This window comes from Ovis aries, chromosome 1 (assembly GCF_016772045.2).
Source record: "Ovis aries strain OAR_USU_Benz2616 breed Rambouillet chromosome 1, ARS-UI_Ramb_v3.0, whole genome shotgun sequence".
Taxonomy (NCBI): Eukaryota; Metazoa; Chordata; class Mammalia; order Artiodactyla; family Bovidae; genus Ovis; species Ovis aries.
The window spans coordinates 179,272,560-179,290,402 of NC_056054.1; the positions used below are offsets into that span (position 1 = coordinate 179,272,560).

Genomic DNA, 17,843 nt, shown 5'->3' on the forward strand with positions numbered 1-17,843 from the left:
ACCGTCTCCCGGAATTTGCTCAAACTCACGTCCATTGAATCAGCAAAGCCAACCATCTCATCCTCTGTCGTCCCCTTCTCCTCCTGCCTTCAATCTTTCCCAGCATCAGGATCTTTTCCAGTGAGTCGGCTCTTCACATCAGGTGGCCAAAATATGGGAGCTTCAGTTTCAGCTTTAGCATCAGTCTTTTCAATGAACATTCAGGGTTGATTTCCTTTAGGATTGACTGGTTTGATCTCCTTGCTGTCCAAGGGACTTTCAAGAGGCTTCTCCAGCACCATTGTTTGGAAGCATCAATTCCTCGGCATTCAGCCTTCTTTATGGTCCAACTCTCAAATCTGTACATGACTACTGGAAAAACAATATGGACCTTCGTCAGCAGAGTGATCTCTCTGCATTTTAATATGTCGTCTAGGTTTGTCATAGGTTTTCTCCTAAGAAGCAAGCATCTTTTAATTTTGTGGCTTTTTAAGGATGGGAATGGTGTCATTTCACCACAGTAAGGCAGTGGAATTAGACTGCATTGAAGTGGGAAATCATAATTCTTCAATTAGGGGTACAATGATAATGGGGACAAAGGTTTCTAAATTTGTCAAGGAGTAAGACCAAACCACCCCCCCCCAAAAAAAAAATCCAAAAAGCAATATGACTTGGTTTGAAACACTGTCATACGAACCAATTTTCTTCTCCCATACTATACGCTATCTCTTGGGCTTTCAAAACATAATAATGTGAATTTGCACATTTGCCAGTCAGCAGCACTTTTTAAATGGGGTTTAACCAAACTGAATAATGAGTTCCCAGAAGGAAAGTTCCCTGAAGCAGTAAGTTCTCCACCACTACTATTAGGCTTCAGTCTCTTTCCAAACCTGTGATAAAGCAATGTAAGAAAACACCACCCAGACCGGACCTACACAGCACACACTTAGTTAAAAACTGGATTTTTGTGTCACCCCCAAATCTGTAGCTTATGTGGTTACTTGAAAAATAAAGTGGCACATTTATATTAGGTAACCAACCTACCTGACTTCTGAACTTATGCAGGCAGGAAATTAGCTGCTGCTGCTGCTGCTAAGTCGCTTCAGTCGTGTCCGACTCTGTGCGACCCCATAGACGGCAGCCCACCAGGCTCCGTCGTCCCTGGGGTTCTTCAGGCAAGAACACTGGAGTGGGTTGCCATTTCCTATCTCCTTAATTTCTCACAGGAAAAAGTAAAGGTCAAAGCAGATGTTGAGACTGACCAACATAAATGGATGCTGAATTTTATCAGCTGTTCGAATTATCATATTTTATCTCTTTTATCCTAGTAATACAACAAACTGTATAAATTGACTTTAAAATGTTAAAACAACTTTGCACTCCTGAAAAATAAACCTCATTTGGTCATGATGCGCTATTCTTTTCTTATATCAGTAGATTCAATTTGACATTTTGTTTAGAATTTTTACACCTGTTTATTAGGGATATTGAGCTATAATTTTCTTTTATTATAATGTTATGACAGACTTGGTATCAATTTGGTTATGTTAACTTCCTAAAAGAGTTTTGGAAAGAATCCCTCTTTCTCATGATTTTGGGTAGATTGATGTTAATTCTTCCTTTAATATTTAGAGAAATTTCCCACTAAAATCTGGTGGGCTTGAGTTTTTGTGGGAATACCTTAACAAAAAAACAAAACAGCTGTCAAGATGTAATTCACACATCACTGAATTCCCCCATTTAAAGTGTATGATTCAACAGCTTTTAGTGCATTCACAGAGTTGGGCAATCATCACCAAAATTTTAGAACATTTTCATCACCCCCAACAAAACTGCATGGACATTAGCAGTCATGTCCCATTTTCTCCCAAACTCCCCAACCCTGGGCAACCACAAAGCCACTTTCTGTTTCTTCAGATTTGCCTATTCTGGACATTTCATAGAAATGGAATTATATATGGTAGGAAGGTTTTTTACTTACAGATTTAATTTGGCTAATGGGTATAGGTGTTAAAAATTTTGTTTTCTTCTTGCATTCATTTTGGTAAATTGTATTTCTCAAGAATTGTGTCCATTTCATCTAAGATGCCAGTAATGTTGTCATAAAGTTGTAAATAATGTTTTATGATTTTAATTTTTGTATGCTCTTTTGTGAAGTCCCCTTTTCCATTCATTTTATTGGTAATTTATATTTTCTTTTTTTTTCTCCCGATCAGTCTTTCTAGGAGCTCTGTTTGCTTTTTAATCTTTTCCAAAAATCAGCTTTTGGGTTTTCTGACTTTCTCTGTCATGCATCTGCTTTTTCTTCGGCTTATTGGTCACATTTTTTGTATTGGACACTGTATATATTTCCTGCATATTGTATATAAATGAACTGCAGAGATCGAAGTTATTTTTCACTACAAAGGAATCACACTTTTCTTCTGTTAGAGTTGAGCTGAGTGAGAGCTCAGATGCAGCTGTAGTTAGATGCAGTGAGATATAGTTCTCTTCTGGTTTTCAGCATCTAGATGGTGAGACGGCTTCATTAAGCAGGAATTTGTCTCCTAAGGTTCATAAAACTGTGGGAACTTTCACACTACCTTTTCAACCCATACTCATCCAATGTCCCCAGGAGAAAAAAAGAGAGGCTGGAGATCTCATCTCACAGTAGGACTTTTTTTTCTCTCTGGAGTTCTGTTCAGATCTATGTATCTAGTCAAAGGAATTTTGTCCTCTTTATCGATGGGTTTTAGTATCTTTTAAAACATAATTTTTCTAACAGTGTCCTATTGTATATTCAATATCCTGTAATAAACCATAATGGAAAAAATATGGAAAAGAATGTATATACACACATGTATACATACACACACACACACACACACAATATAACTGAGTCACTTTGACGCATGGCAGTAATTAACACAACATTGTAATTCAACTGGATTTCAATAAACAATACATTTAAAAATAATTTGTCTAATTTATCTCTTTGTTCTAGTTGGTGCAGTGGGATTGTGAACCTGCCACTTGCTATTAAATTTTACCTAAAAGTGAAAATCCCCTAGATAGCTTTTAAAGAAATTTAAGTCACTAATCTTCCTCCAAACATCAAACTAGATCGGAAAGCTAACAAAATGTTGCGGTATATAGCTATTATAATCTGCACATTCATTTTAGGGAGATCGAATTTATGCCTAGTGGTTGCACTATTATGGGCTGTGTACACTTTATGTCTTATTAGGGCTACCTGTATAATCAAAACGTGTGACTCATCTATAACCTGAAATGAGTGCCAGTGGGCAACAGCAGAAAGAATGCTAAACCCTCGATAGTCAGAATACTGAGCTTTAACCTGAACTCGCAAAAAGCTCGACCAGGAAAACTGTGAGCACTAGTTTTCCGGAGGACCTGAGGGAATGAGTGTGCGCTAAGGTCCTTATTTTACCTGTTTTAGTATTAGGCTGTTTTATTCACTCCTAAGACAAACATGTCAGGTGTGAGATGAACACCTGGGTGTCTGCTCTCCAATCCAATAAACCCGACCAATGCTTTACAAGTACCACTCTCAGCACTCTCCCCCTCCCCCCTTTCCTAGGAAAGATTCATCACCCTGAACTTTAGGGTTATCATTTCCTGAATTTATAATTTTTACCACATCTGTAGGCTATCCCCGAAGAACAAATTGTTTGATTTATAGGCACTTAAACTGTAAATAGTTTTATACTGTGCAAGTTCCTCAGTGATCTGTTTTTTCCCCTCAAACTTCATGCTTGTGAGATGTGACAAGTTGATGTGGGTAGTTGTAATGAAAGGCCTAATTCTTGTCCCAAAGTGATTTTGTGCTTGTTTCCGACACTATAAATATACGAGGAGAATTTAAATTGAATCATCTCTCAGTTCTCTCCAGACCTGAAATTCTAATCCTACTTTTCACAATAAGTATAGAGGTATACAGTTTACTGCAAAAGTACAGCACTGATCATAATTATGATTTGAGGTTGATTCTTTGATCAGAAATACAATCCTCATGGGCAATGTGCCATGATATCATTTTCGGAAATTTTGGCAAAATTTCAAGATTACTCGAATACAAAACTTCAGCATGCAAGACAAATCATTTTAATACCAGGTTTGAAGCGGTACATGCAATGATCAGAAAAGACAGAATTCACAATGCAAAAATGCAAAGTTTATTTTCTTAAATAAAATACTATATTCATATCTATACAAATAATTATTACAACCATTAAAATGTTACATTTACCAATAAAAATTTCAAAACTTTAAACAAGAGCATGGTTCAGAATATTCACACCCTAATACAATGCATTTGTAAAAAGATGTCAAAATAAACAGGACCTATTCTTATTTACAACTGTAGGACAATCCTGGCCATATTATACATATCTGCTCTGAATTCATTACAAAACAAATTAGTTCCCATTAGAATTATAAACCAGGTGATTTACAGTAAGGACACAGTGCACAGCAGACATTGCTGGCATGGGGATAGATACAAATATTACATATACTGAAAGCACTACAGTTAGGTTTTTTTCTGGTGACTGCCCTACAGTAAGCTTCTCACCCAGTGTATCTATAAATAATGTGTGAAGGTAACTATGTTCTCAGAGTTTTCCACCCACTTTTACTGAAATGGATATATATGTGTATATATGTGTGTGTGTGTGTGTCTGTGTGTGTGTGTGTATATATATATATATATATATATATATATATCTCCTGTTGAAAGTGGAAGCAAATCTTTTCTTCACAGTAACACAACTGCAGCATTTTAAGCAACACTGTCTGGTCCCTTTCTTTTGGAAGATCAACAGTTCAATTCCCCCTACAAGTTACCAATATAGTCAAGTCCAGTGCCTCAATGACCTCACAGATAAAAAAATGATTTTAAGACTTAGGGGGGTGGGGGAATAGAGATCTAGAAAAGTGAAGAGGGGATTGACATGGAGTAAACTTTAAGTTCCTATGACATAGTATGGTGTATACCTGTACATAACAACTGAGGGGGGAGAAAAAAGAATTCATTATTTTTTTAAATGTCAAATTACAAATGAAGACTTATCTTCTATGTCTCATGAAATCCCTAGTGACAGATTATGCAATCATCCTAAATAACACCACTTTCAATATTATCCCCAATATTTTCAACCTGGGTAGGCTCATGTTTATGAAGCATCTGAACACATGCGTGCACCAGAAAAAGACTACAGTTGACAAGGTTTGTGCAAATCTAGAAATAAGAATATTGAATGGCCACCACATACAAGCTCTGAGTTTAAAAGGAGTCTTGCATCTAACTAGTAAATTTTTTTTTTATATAAGATCAGCATTAAAGATGGCTCAGAGAATGGTAAGGCAACAGTGAGAAACGTCAGCTGTATTTGTCATTTAGGTGTTTGATCACACAGCATGTGCCAGGCTGGTCCTTTGCCGTAACAGGAGTGGGTGAGCGGTACATCCCAATGGCTGGTCCTAGGACCAGAGGCACAGTTGCAGGTAAAGTGCAGTTTCCGGGTAGAGGCATGTGGGCACAGCTAGAAGTTCTGTGTCTAAGAAGGTCCTCAACACTTCTTTCCAGAACACCTCAATCTGAACTTGATGACCCCCACAGACTCTAGTAGAAACACTCTTAGGCTCACACAGAAGTGTAGATTACAAGGAGAATATGATTAAGTTATAAAGGACCCTTTTCTGTTGAACTCACAGGGGAAGGAGAAATGGTTTCATTCAGCCAAAAAGTTATCAGAGAAGAAACTAATTTCTGGCCTTTAATTTGCATAAGTGTATCAAAAATCATCACTTGCTATTATTGCCCTCTGGAAGTACACAGCCATAGGTGATCAACAAAGGCAGATTTGGAGACAGCAGAATTAGGACAATGACTGCTAGGTTCCTAAGGATATCAACCCAAAGCCATCTGATTTTGGTACCACCTTTGCCCTTTCTTTACTCCTCCATGGGGGAAAAAAACAAGCTCTCCAAAACAAGGAACAAAATTATATGGCACATAAAATATTTTCAATCAGTCTTGAATTACTTTTGTTTTGAGGAATTCTCTTTGCCCCTTAATAGAATACAGTGATTCCCAAAGCTAGGGGAATCATTGATTTGGGAGTATGAGCCGCTATTATGCACTGATCCAATGATGCTGGGCCCAATAAACGTTTCAAGGCAGAGGAGTAACCATTCTGCTAAGAAACGAGTGGGCTCCCTGCCACTTGTTTGACATGGAGCAGACAGAAGAAAATAAGAGCCTGGGTACACTGCATCAAAGGAAGGACACAGCTAAGAAGAGTCCTAACCTTCTCTCAAGTTCTAAAAGCATCACTCCCATTAAAACGCATTTCCACACTTATTTGGAGTGTAAATATCAGCCTCTCCATGAAATGGCTAATGTTAGAAGGCAAGAGCAGGGCAAATAAATTATCTTTAAAATATTTAAATAATTTGTATATTAAGAAGGCTAATTTTAAAAAGTCAATCCTCATTGCAGTTCACCCTGAAATGTGACTGAAAATCACTGAAAAAGAAGATTCCCTCCTCATTCTTCTCTTTCCACAGTTCTGACACATTAAATTTTATAAAGCATGATCACTCTGGAATGCACACTCTTTACTGCACGATCACTCTGGAATGCGCACTCTCTACTTAGAAAAAGGGTACCATTGCTGGAACAACCCAAAGGTCTTAACATTAAAAAAAAAAACAAACTTCCTGGAATAGTATAAAATATCCCCAAACAACTTTTATGTACCAAAAAAGGAAATGACATCTTTTATCCATGATTGACACATTAGAAATTTTTGCATGATAAGAAATACGAAATTTTTTACCCTATCAGAAGTTGTTGTTAAATGTTTAGAGGAATCAACATCTTTCTGAAATTGATTCCAGGTGATCAATAACACTATGAGAGAAATTAATCAATGATTCACTTATGTGTCATACATGTTTTTATATTTCTAGAAATTACAAATTTATCTGCAGAAATGACTTTACATTCTGTAGACATATATTAGCAAGCCATGAATAACATTTACTATAACCAAAACTATGTTCTGCCATTTGTTTGCCAAAAAAAAATCCAGAGATTGTTATATATTAAATAATAAATTTCCTTGCCCAAATCATGTAGCTCTAATTATCAAATACTTAATACTGCTGGTAAATCTCATATAATCATGCTTATAAATCAAGTAAGATTACTGTGCTCTGAACATTTTCAGAATTGAGTTTGTATATAAACACATACATATGCATATGTCTGTAAGACAATTAGAGCTATATGGAAGCAGGGGCCAAATTATTTGCAGATGGTCACATCTTTCCTCAGATGGTCAATGAGCCTTTCTTAGGGGTAGAGACTCATTTGGAATCAGTGTTGTACGCTTGGAATGAAAGTTCTGAGGAATGTAAATATTATCTCTGAAGAGAGCTGAGCAGAAAAATACAATCAAGACAACAGAGAAATATCTGCAAGTACCAGGCTTGAGGCCTTTCCACTGAATGTTCAAATTCAGCTTCTCCTTGGCCTGTTACCTTAGTTCTGATTTTACCTAACAGTCCCCAGTTTTTCAGAACTCAACAGCCACTGTTTGTGTGTGCGTGCACGCAGGGGGAAGAGAAAGAGAAGGCAGGAAAGAAGAGAGAGAGGATGAATAGTCGAACACTCTAAGAACAATTCTTGAAACTGGCAGATTAGACCTTTCAAGTACAAGGAAAAACTTGAATGTTAAAGCTTAAAACTCAGTTAAGTTATAAATGTCATATTTTTCTCAATTAAATGTTTTAACTGTTCACTTAAGTAACTTATTCATGAAGCTCTCCTATTTCTCCCCATGACCATTCTGAAGGAAGAAAATACAGACATTTTCTTTGTTTTCAGTATATTTTTTGCGCCGAGGAGGCTGCCTCCGCCAGCAGCAGGGGAGTTTGGTGAGAACAGCTAAAGAGACACAGATGACCCTTTTGCTGAGACCCTTTTGCTATAGTAGAGGTATTTGCTAGAGTTAATCTGCTCTAACCAAGCCTTCTGTGTGTGTTCAGTCGCTTAGGCCTGTCTGACTCTTTGTGATCCCATGGACTGTAGCCTGTTAGGCGCCTCTGTCCATGGGATTTCCCAGGCAAGAATACTGGAGTGGGTTGCCATTTCTTTCTCCAACCAAGCCTTAGGAGGCTTTTTGTTTTTTTAATGAGAATAAAACCAAAACACCAGTCCGTGGGTTAACTTTGTTAACAGAGCAGACAGAACAGTTTACATCTCTCACTCCATTCCATTTTTGGCAAAATATAACAAGAAGCAATGGGCTTGAAACATGAGTACACATCAATTGTTTTCTTAACTTTTAATAAAATTTTCAAAATGCAATACATGAATTTTGAAATATATCTTTAAAATTCAAAATTCATTATTAACTTCAGTGGGGCTTAAAAAAAAAACTCTATTATCAAGTTCTACTCTTCAGCAGGTCTCAGGTGCCAATTTCCTATTTTCAGATGGCAGGCCTATTTTGAAAGAGCTAGTTTATACCTTAAAATCTATGTCCAGGTACACACACACTCACACACGTGAACTTATATAAGGACAATTTTTTGAAGCACCATTTCACATCTACCATCAGGAAAAGCAATGAACAAATTCATCTTCTCACTGTAAGTGAAAATACTGACAGAACTTAAGACTCTGTTCAGAAATATTTGGAAAGTAAGGCTCAAATAACTGTAGATTCCAAACACACTATTAAGTGATCAGTCCCTGATGATTAAACAAATGTCAAAGAACCTATTTCAGGATCAAATAAATGGAACAAAGAGAGAATTCTACAACAAAACTCAATGAATGAAACAATCCTTAACTGAACACATGCAAAATCTCCCAATACAACTGGCTATCATCCTTATGGCCTGATGCAAAATGCAAGGACAAAATGGAAAATATCTATGTACTCTGCTGTTTAGCTTTCCACTTTTAAGGCTACTTGTTTAAGGAAGACCTTTGCTTTACAGGACCTTGGCACATTAAAGGATAATATCACTGGAGATGGTGATTGCAGCCATGAAATTAAAAGATGCTTACTTCTTGGAAGGAAAGTTATGACCCATCTAGATAGCATACTGAAAAGCAGAGACATTACTTTGTCAACAAAGGTCCATCTAGTCAAGGTTATGGTTTTTCCAGTAGTCATGTATGGATGTGAGAGTTGGACTACAAAGAAAGCTGAGCGCTGAAGAATTGATGCTTTTGAACCATGCTGTTGGAGAAGACTCTTGAGGGTCCCTTGGACTGCAAGGAGATCCAACCAGTCCATCCTGAAATAAATCAGTCCTGAGTGTTCATTGGAAGGACTGATGTTGAAGCTGAAACTCCAATACTTTGGCCACCTGATGCAAAGAGCTGACTCATTTGAAAAGACCCTGATGCTGGGAAAGATTGAGGTCAGGAGGAGAAGGGGACTACAGATGAGATGGTTGGATGGCATCACTGACTCAATGGACATGAGTTTGGGTAAACTCCGGGAGTTGGTGATGGCCAGGGAGGCCTGGTGTGCTGCGGTTCATGGGGTCACAAAGAGTCAGACATGACTGAGCGACTGAGCGACTGAACTGAACTGACGGTTCCCTAATTTGGAAAACAAGACATGGAATTCAGATAATTTATGAATTGTTACAATTAAGGAAGAAGCATCTACCTAAACCAAACCTTGGGGATAAAGGCTGATTCAATAACTCACCTATTTGCTAACTGCTTGACTTGAATCATGGACATTCATTCTACATTAATTCAACACCTGCCATGGGTAAGAGACTGTTCCAGAATACACTTGGCCAGCATTTGGTTACGAGCCACTGTGTTCTATCAAAATGTCTGTATTGTTGGAGAGCAACTCAACTATCTCAACTACCTATTTTACCAACTGTCAACAATCAAATTTAAAATCTAGGCGATGACGCCAAGATGACTTCCCCCAACTTCCAGTTGATTAGTATCTAGAGAATGTCAGATTACAAATCAAACCTGAAAATGTTAAGTCTGCTTGGGAAATTTAAAGCACACACCATGCAGTTAAAAATGAAAGATAAGTTTTTTTTTGACAACCTAGTATGTGCCTCATCTCTGACATGGCTTCCTTACATTCAGAAGATAACTGGCAACTGATTAGACAAACACAAGGAGATACACTCACACAATCTCTCTCTTCCTGTGCATGTATGTGTGAACACACACACAAATATATTTGTAATCTCACTCGTTACACTTATGTTTAGTCAGTTGGTATTTAAACAGCTGAACTGCAATCATGACCTAAGATATGGCTTATGTTGTGGGCAGGTCTGTTGGAGGACTGCTTGGAAGAGTCTGAGGCAGAGGAGTTTGCTATCGTAAGCAAAGGGGACATCGCTGAGCCGTCAGGAAGAGCTGTAGCTATTTCTGGAAACAAAGATGTCATATTAAAATTGGATAAGTGAGAGTTGGTCATGTGCATTGGGGGCATGTCGGGGAGAAGAGGAAAACTTGGTTGAGCAAAGCCAACAGGTCGGGGAGGAGACAGAATTGATCCAAATCGGTTATTCAAACTTCCACTGTTTACCTTCTCTGTGCTGGGATTTGAGAACATTTGATTAGAAAAATATGGGATTGAAATATCATTGGACAGCGTGGGATGAGCAGGAGAGTATGGAGGATAGAAGGAGGGGAGAGTATTTTGGGGATCCACAGGGATGAGGGCTGGGGTTCGAGTGGCACTAGGCTGAGTAACCTGTGGAATAAAAGAAGCATTAGCGTTTATTGGCGGGTTCATGCCACCCTCAGGGATAAAAGGAAAACCGAAATTTTGTGATAGCGTGTGCTGGTCAGGCACTGAATTATCATTAGGTACTTGTGGGCTATCTGGCATGAAACGAACAATACTTCCTCTCTTTTCTGCAGCAGGTTGTTGGCGTCCAAGAATCATACTGCCGCCAGTAGACAGAGGAAGGTGAGGAAGACTTGGATCAAAGACATTGCTATGTCTTGGGTTTCCAGAGCGAGTCCTTTCAGGTGGACGAATTTTGGAACCGCTGCTGTCTTGCAATGGATGCCTTGATCGCTGGGGAACTGAAGAACTGGTTTGACGTACAGGGGGCCCTTGGTCAGCATTTCCGTGAGACGCAGACGGATGCGGCAAAGCTGGCCTTACGACCCCATGCATGTTGGTTGTGACTGGAGGGTTCATGTGGCCCTTGGCCCCATGACTGTCAGTAATCCTCATGGGATTGGATTTCTGTACAGAAACATTGGGACTCGTGTTTCGACCTTGAATATCTCCTGAAGACGAAGAACTTGAAAATGGAATATTCAAGGTGCTGTTCCGGGTGTTAATTGCGCCCAGGGACATGTCACAGCTCTCCCTACTCTGACTCTCACTCTCCCTTCTAATATGGACACTTTCATGGCTCGGGGGACAGTTATATTCAATTGCAGAGGAGGGACCACACTGTGTATTCCTCTGATGTTCTGAGAGGGATCTCTGACTCCCAATGACCTGATCGCCCAGGTGAGGGGCAAGTAAACTCTGCATGAAACTTTGGTGACATGTATTTTCACTGTCCCTTGTTGGGATAGCATTTCCTGTTGGGATGCTCTGAGCTGGTGGATAAGGTAATCGCTTTTGGCGGTCGACTGGTGGTGGACCAGGGTTTTGACCAATACGAAAAGCTTGGGGCTGCATACTCCTCAAGGATGATACAGGGTTACCTATTTCATTATTTCTTGAAGACTGTACTTCAAAATTATTCTGGGGCTGCTGACTGGCTCCACTTGGTTTAAATGTCTGACAGTCAGAAAGGCGGATATCTGAGGCAGTATGGTCCACACGACCCTGCATGTTATGAATGGCTAAACTCTTATTTCTGGGAACATCAAGGTAGCTTCTCATTTCAAGCTGATCTGAAACTCTGGAACCCTGAATCGATATACCCATTCTCTGCTCTGAATTAGAAGATGTTTTTCCAATGAGTGCCTCAGCAGAGTAACTTGAAACTCTGTTTCTCTCCGGCCTGTGTGGAGCACAGGTCATGTCTGAAGGTCTCGTCACAATACTCGATTGGGATGCCATTTGCTGCTCTATGCCTCTTGATGTCAACAGCCTCTGCATTGGATTATGCCCAGATACGTGTTCAGAAGAAACCCCCGGAGCTTGCTGCCGGCTTCCCACCTCCTGCTGGTGCAGAATATCTTGACTGAGATGGTTCTGGTGGTTCCGGCTGGTGGAAGGGTTCTCACAACCCTTCTCTGCCTGGGAGGTTCCAAAATGTTGCTGCACCTGTTGCTGCATCTGCTGATGGTGTGGGTGCGGCTGCCCGCTCTTAGGTCGGGATTGGTCAGTTCCATGATGCTTGGGTTGTAAAGACAGCTGAGAGGCCTGAGTGCCCTGAACAAGATTCCTCTTTTTTTGCATCTGAACCTCCTGTTGCAGGGCTCTCTGTTGGTGGACGCTGTGGGGCTGAGAGTGGACAGAGCTCTCTGCGTGAGGTACGTGACGCTGCAGCTGATACAAGTGATGCCTCTCTCTCAACTGCCCTGCTTGCTGCTGCTGCTTTAAGTAGAGGTGGTTACTATGTAGGTGAGGTACCCCTTGAGCTGGAACATGCTGCTGCAGGGCCTGCAGATGTTGGCCGGCCTGGGCTGGCTGCTGCTCAGCAATGGAAGCCTGTGAACTACACTGAACCTCGGTCTGCCTCAACGCGGGGACCACAAAGTTGTTACTAGGAGGAAATAATCGGGTAAGGCCGTCCCCGTGTGCTGGGTTGCTAATAGGCACAACTGAGTTTGAAGAGTTGGGAGGGATCTGACCAACCATCATTTGAGTTTGATCGGAAATGCTGTCTGGAGTTCGGCTCATCAGGGACAGACCTTCAAGCCGGAGTGGGGCTGGCTGACAATGCTTCTGACGTTTAGCTGAAGACAGTAAAAGGTCATCCTGGACAGCACGCTTAGCAGAGTCTTTACGGCTTTCATGACTTGGCTTTAAGAGTGGCTCTGGAATCGGTGTGTTTGGTATGGTACCAGCCATAGTATTTAGCTGTTCTTGGGAGTATTCGGTCATCAGGGATGGTCCAGGAGGCTGACTGCCATAGGAGCCAGATGAAACTGTCAGATTCACTGTTGTAGGAACAGCTGTTTGCCCTGAAGTTTGGGATAAACCAGTGCAGCTGACCAGAGGATGGCTGAGGGTACTCTGGTGGATAAGATTATTCACACTTAAACTGGTGATGCTTGGTGGTTGGGAAGTCGAAACCTGTAAAGAGGCATTTGATGTTTTCATTCCTATAGAACAACTTGGTTTTTCAAGGGGCCTATCCACAGTGGCTTCAATTGAGTCCTGAGAATTAAATTCATTTGGTGTTGCTTCTACCTGTCCTGGACCATTCTCTTTAGGTATTTGTGTTTTGAAAGGCTGGTCTCCCTCTAAAGAGGATGCTTCAGAAGGCTTTGAAGGAACTTCCCGTATATCAGCTGGTACCTGGGTACCACCTCTTCCCTTCTCAAGGTTCTCCTGGTCAAAAATAGCTCGTGCTGCAAGAGCAACTATATCAGTTTGCTCCACAAAGGTACAGCTGTCACACGTATTAGTCGTTGCACTGCTGGTGACATCCTCTCTGGCTGTTTCAGGAAGCATAGATGCAACCGAGAAACTACGACTACTGCCAGAGCTGGTCGACATGGGCGAGTCAGCCTGCCTACTGGTGAGCAAAGAACCATTAATAACCTCCTGGTCAGGGATGCAGGAATGAGGCTGTCCTGGATCTCTATCATCACTGTTCATCAGTAGCAGCTCCTGTTTGGGATGTAACTCAACATTTGAATCAACTATTTTAGAATTTTCTGAAGAGAAGTCAGGATGGTCCACCTGGACTGAAAGAGATGATTTCTGAGGGTCTTTTTCTTTAGCAAGACCAGACAGCAGTGCAGTTAAACCTTGCTCCTTTAAGAGACCTGCGGTTTGTACTGTATCTGATGACTCTTGCTCAGCCCTGCAAGGGTCGGCAATGACTTCTACCTCAGAAACACAGTCAGTACTTGTAGTGCTCGTGGCAGATGACAGATGAGAAACCTGAGAGGCCAAGACGGGGGCATCATTCGCAGAGGAAATCAACACACTGGCCGACGTGCAGGATTTGGCAGCCTCTGGCAACGCCAAACTACTTGGTGGCTTATCCTGAGATGTCTCTCGTTGCGAAATGGGGAGAAAATCTTTGGATTTTGCTGGGGCCATTGTAAATTGTTCACTTGTTACAGATTCTTGAGAGGGTGAGCTAGACTCTTCGGCTGACTTAGATTTGGGTACAGACTCAGGCATCACTGATTCAGAATTCAGAACATTCAAAGAATGTGAACCAGAAATACTTACACTATTTGTCTGGGACACAATGGCAGATGGTAACACACCAGGGAGGCTTTCCAGAAGTCCGTCATTACAGGATGGCTCTGCGGAACCTTCAGTGCTGGGGCCATCTGACTTGCCCCCATCTCTGACTAGATTCAGGGAGCAGGCTGACTTGTTAGTGGCTAAGTGTTTCTTGACACCCGGCTTCTTATTCAACCTTTTTGCCTTCGTGTTAGGCAAACAAGCCACAGTGTTCACTGAGGGAGTAGTCACTAGGTTATAAGCACTGGGTGGTGTGGCTGAATTATCTGTTGTCACGGGAGGTGCTACAGTTGTTAATGAAATACAGTTAGCTGGGGTGATTTGACTATTTCCAGCAGTCTGAGGATGGACTGGCTGGCTAACAGACAACTGTACACAGCTTTGCCCAGCCATCTGCGATATGCTTTGATTGAGGCTGGCCAAAGCGCCAAATGTATTCAGGGCAACATTGGTATTTGGATCTTCGCTGGTGGTGGGCTGAATAATTTGCATAGGGGTTTGATTTGTAGTTCCTGATGAAGACATCACAGGCTGCAAAGCAAAGAGCTGTCCATTCAAAGAAATGGTTTGAGGCTGCTGTTGGCTGGATACAGTAACAGAAAAAGTTTGTGTGGAATTCGATGCTGATAAAGATGTAGGTCGTGGTAATATGTGGACAAGGTGCTTTCCTCCAAAAGTCTGCGGGGTGGAAACATTTTGCACTGAATTGTTAGACCCTATGATAGCACTGGCTCCATTGACAGGGAGTCGAACAGAACCAGGAGGCGGAGCAGAGAGAAGTGGCAAAGTATTCTGGTTAGCTGCCTGGATGATGACTATCTGCTGACCTACTGTTTGGTTGGGAACCTCTGCCCTCATCACTGCTGGGCATGGGGTGGTGCTGGGTGGTTGAAGAATGATAACGTTCTGATTAGCAGGAGATGCATTAACAGCCGACCCCACTGGCTGAGCCATCTGAATCACCTGCATGGCGGAATTCAATGGGAGGATACTTTTTGGAGGCTGAGACTTAACTTGTGGCTGGGTGATCAGTGGCTGCATAGGTAAAGGTGGACAGGAAGGCAAGGTTACAACTACTTGCTCAACTGGCTGCCCCTCTGCTGGAAAGGAATTATTCAAGCTGATGCCTGGAGCCACACATCTACTGTGGTTGGCTGTGGTGGGGCTAGTGCCAGACTCATTTAATACCGGGGTCACAGCAGAAGACGGTGTCTGGCTTAAGGGCTGAATAGTGTTTCCCGCCAGTTGCAAAGTAGTCCACGTTGTCTGTGTGTTTCCAGCTGAGGAAATTCGGGTAAGGCTATTCATGTTTTTCAAATCTGAAGCACTGACAGCTGAAGAAGGCAAAGAGCAAGAAAGAGTCCAACCACTGTCCATAGGGTTTGCAGAAAGGGTGCTTACAGGCATGGTGGTCATCCCTCCTCCAGGGACAGACGGGGCCACCACCATGGTAACACTTGCGGAGTCTGCACCCTTGCTACTGCTTGCCACACAAGAATCACCGACAGGTCTGGGAGGCTGGGAGCAGACTGTGGTGGTGATGGAAACAACCAGGGTGGTTTGAAGATCACTTCTGTGATCTTGTGCGCTCAGGCAGGACTCGCTTCCAGGCTGTCCTTGAGTGGCAGTTGCTGAGCAGCTGGAGGAGATGCTTGTGGCACAAGGGACTGTTTTCTTCAATACTTGGGGGCTTTCTTGCCCCTTCTTATTTTCAGAAGAATTTTGATCATTTAGACACGTGTGCGATGAACGATGCTGGGGTGGTTCAGGCCCAACAGGAACAGCGATCAGTGAGCTGCTGGTGGGACCAAGCACACTCGACTCACTTTCGGAGGTGGAGAGCTCGAGAATGTTTTGAGCAGAAAGAGCAGCAGGAAGACAAAGAGGAACAGGCTGGTTGGCAGCCAATGCAGAAACCGTGGTCTGATGCCACGGCTTGTTTTCAGAAGGGTAAACTCCAGAAATAGACACAGGAGTCACAAGATTGCAAGTCCTCTGCACTGGCACCACATTGGCAGTTTGCTTTTGTAAATTATGACCAACATTAAAGGTTATCCCCTGAACAGCTGTTCCCTGGCTGTTTCCACCAGGCTGACTCCCATTGGAATAAACAATGATATTTTTTTGAACCTGGTCACTGGGAATAACAACAGAGACCTTTGAATTTTTAAGATTTCCTTTCCAGTGGATTGTGGGGTCATCATATAAACATATGTCATTTGCTTTTAGTAATTCAATATATCGGCCATTTTCTTTTTGAATTTCTTCCAGTTGTTTACGTAGCTTTTTAATTTCTTCAGCTATAATATCAAAAAGAAAAAAATTTTTTAATTACCTCTAAATGTCAGTATTTACATTAATTTAAGAAAGAGCTGTATACTGAGCTATTGAATTCCAATTTTAGCAGCCTGAATACCTCAATTGAGAATCTTCAGCTCTTTTATAATATATGTTCTTTCTTCTTTTTAGAATGGTATCTCAAACCTCTACTCAATCCTTTTAAAGGTACATATCTTTAAAGATCAACAACTCAAAGGTCAAAAATTATTCATAATGTAGAAATCTCAAAATTACCGGATTCAAAATACGGCAGCTAAAAAGGTGAACCAAGGAAAGACATAATGCTATCATGGAAACATGCTAGGGGAATAACACTGAATATCAATATAGTAGCATTTCAATGTTAAAATAACAAACATTACTTATGATGGTAACAGTCTTTTCCCCCCTCCCCCAACTGACCACACCTGCCACCCAGTTTGTGCAATCTCAGTACCCAGACTAGGGACTGAACCCATGTCACGGCAAGGAAACTTCAGAATCCTAACCACTAGGCAACCAGGGAACTCCGGACAGTCTCCTTTATAAATGGCTTTGAAACAGTAGAGACCAAGTAGAACATGTAAGAAGTAAGGTGGGAGGGCGATAAGAAAGCATCAATGGTGAAACTTGCATTTTCCTTGGTAGGGCCATGTACTCTACTGAGGAATGAAGATGTCCGTGATGCCCTAAACCATTTTAAAAGAGACAGCCTCACTCATGGATCCTACTAAGGGTTAGGCTTGGCTGCTGGTATTTATGCTCTGTGACCCTATATAGCTCCACCTGCCTTGTCATAGTGGTAGGCATTCACCACTCCCTCCGCCAAAGGCAGCTGATCCTCAAGACCAATACCCTACATGGTAGCCTGAAATAAAAAGTTCTGTTCCAACAAGGAGGAGCTGAGACTATCAGATTTCTTTTCTCAGGTATTTAAACAGGAGACACAGAAGAAAGATGCCAATGTGCTACAGACATCAGAAATTAAAGGACAGTTATCATGGACTAAATAATAAAGATGACTGTTCTTACTTACTGGATACTTACTATATGCCTGGTACTTTTCATTCACCGTCTCATTTAATAATAACAAAAATAGTAACAACAAGAGATAACAGATAACATTTA

General features: G+C 41.4%; 1 protein-coding gene across 3 annotated transcripts in view; it reads right to left on the bottom strand.

Moving 5' to 3' along the window:
* Positions 1 to 4,131: 4,131 nt before the first annotated feature.
* USF3 (upstream transcription factor family member 3) overlaps positions 4,132 to 17,843 on the bottom strand; it is a 54,623-nt gene continuing 40,911 nt past the window's right edge. For all 3 annotated transcript variants that reach the window (XM_027980027.3, XM_060417745.1, XM_060417743.1), the window contains exon 6: positions 4,132 to 16,696. In XM_027980027.3, the coding sequence (XP_027835828.2) occupies positions 10,266 to 16,696 (6,431 nt within the window). In that variant the 3' untranslated portion in view covers positions 4,132 to 10,265. The remainder of the gene's footprint in view (positions 16,697 to 17,843) is intronic.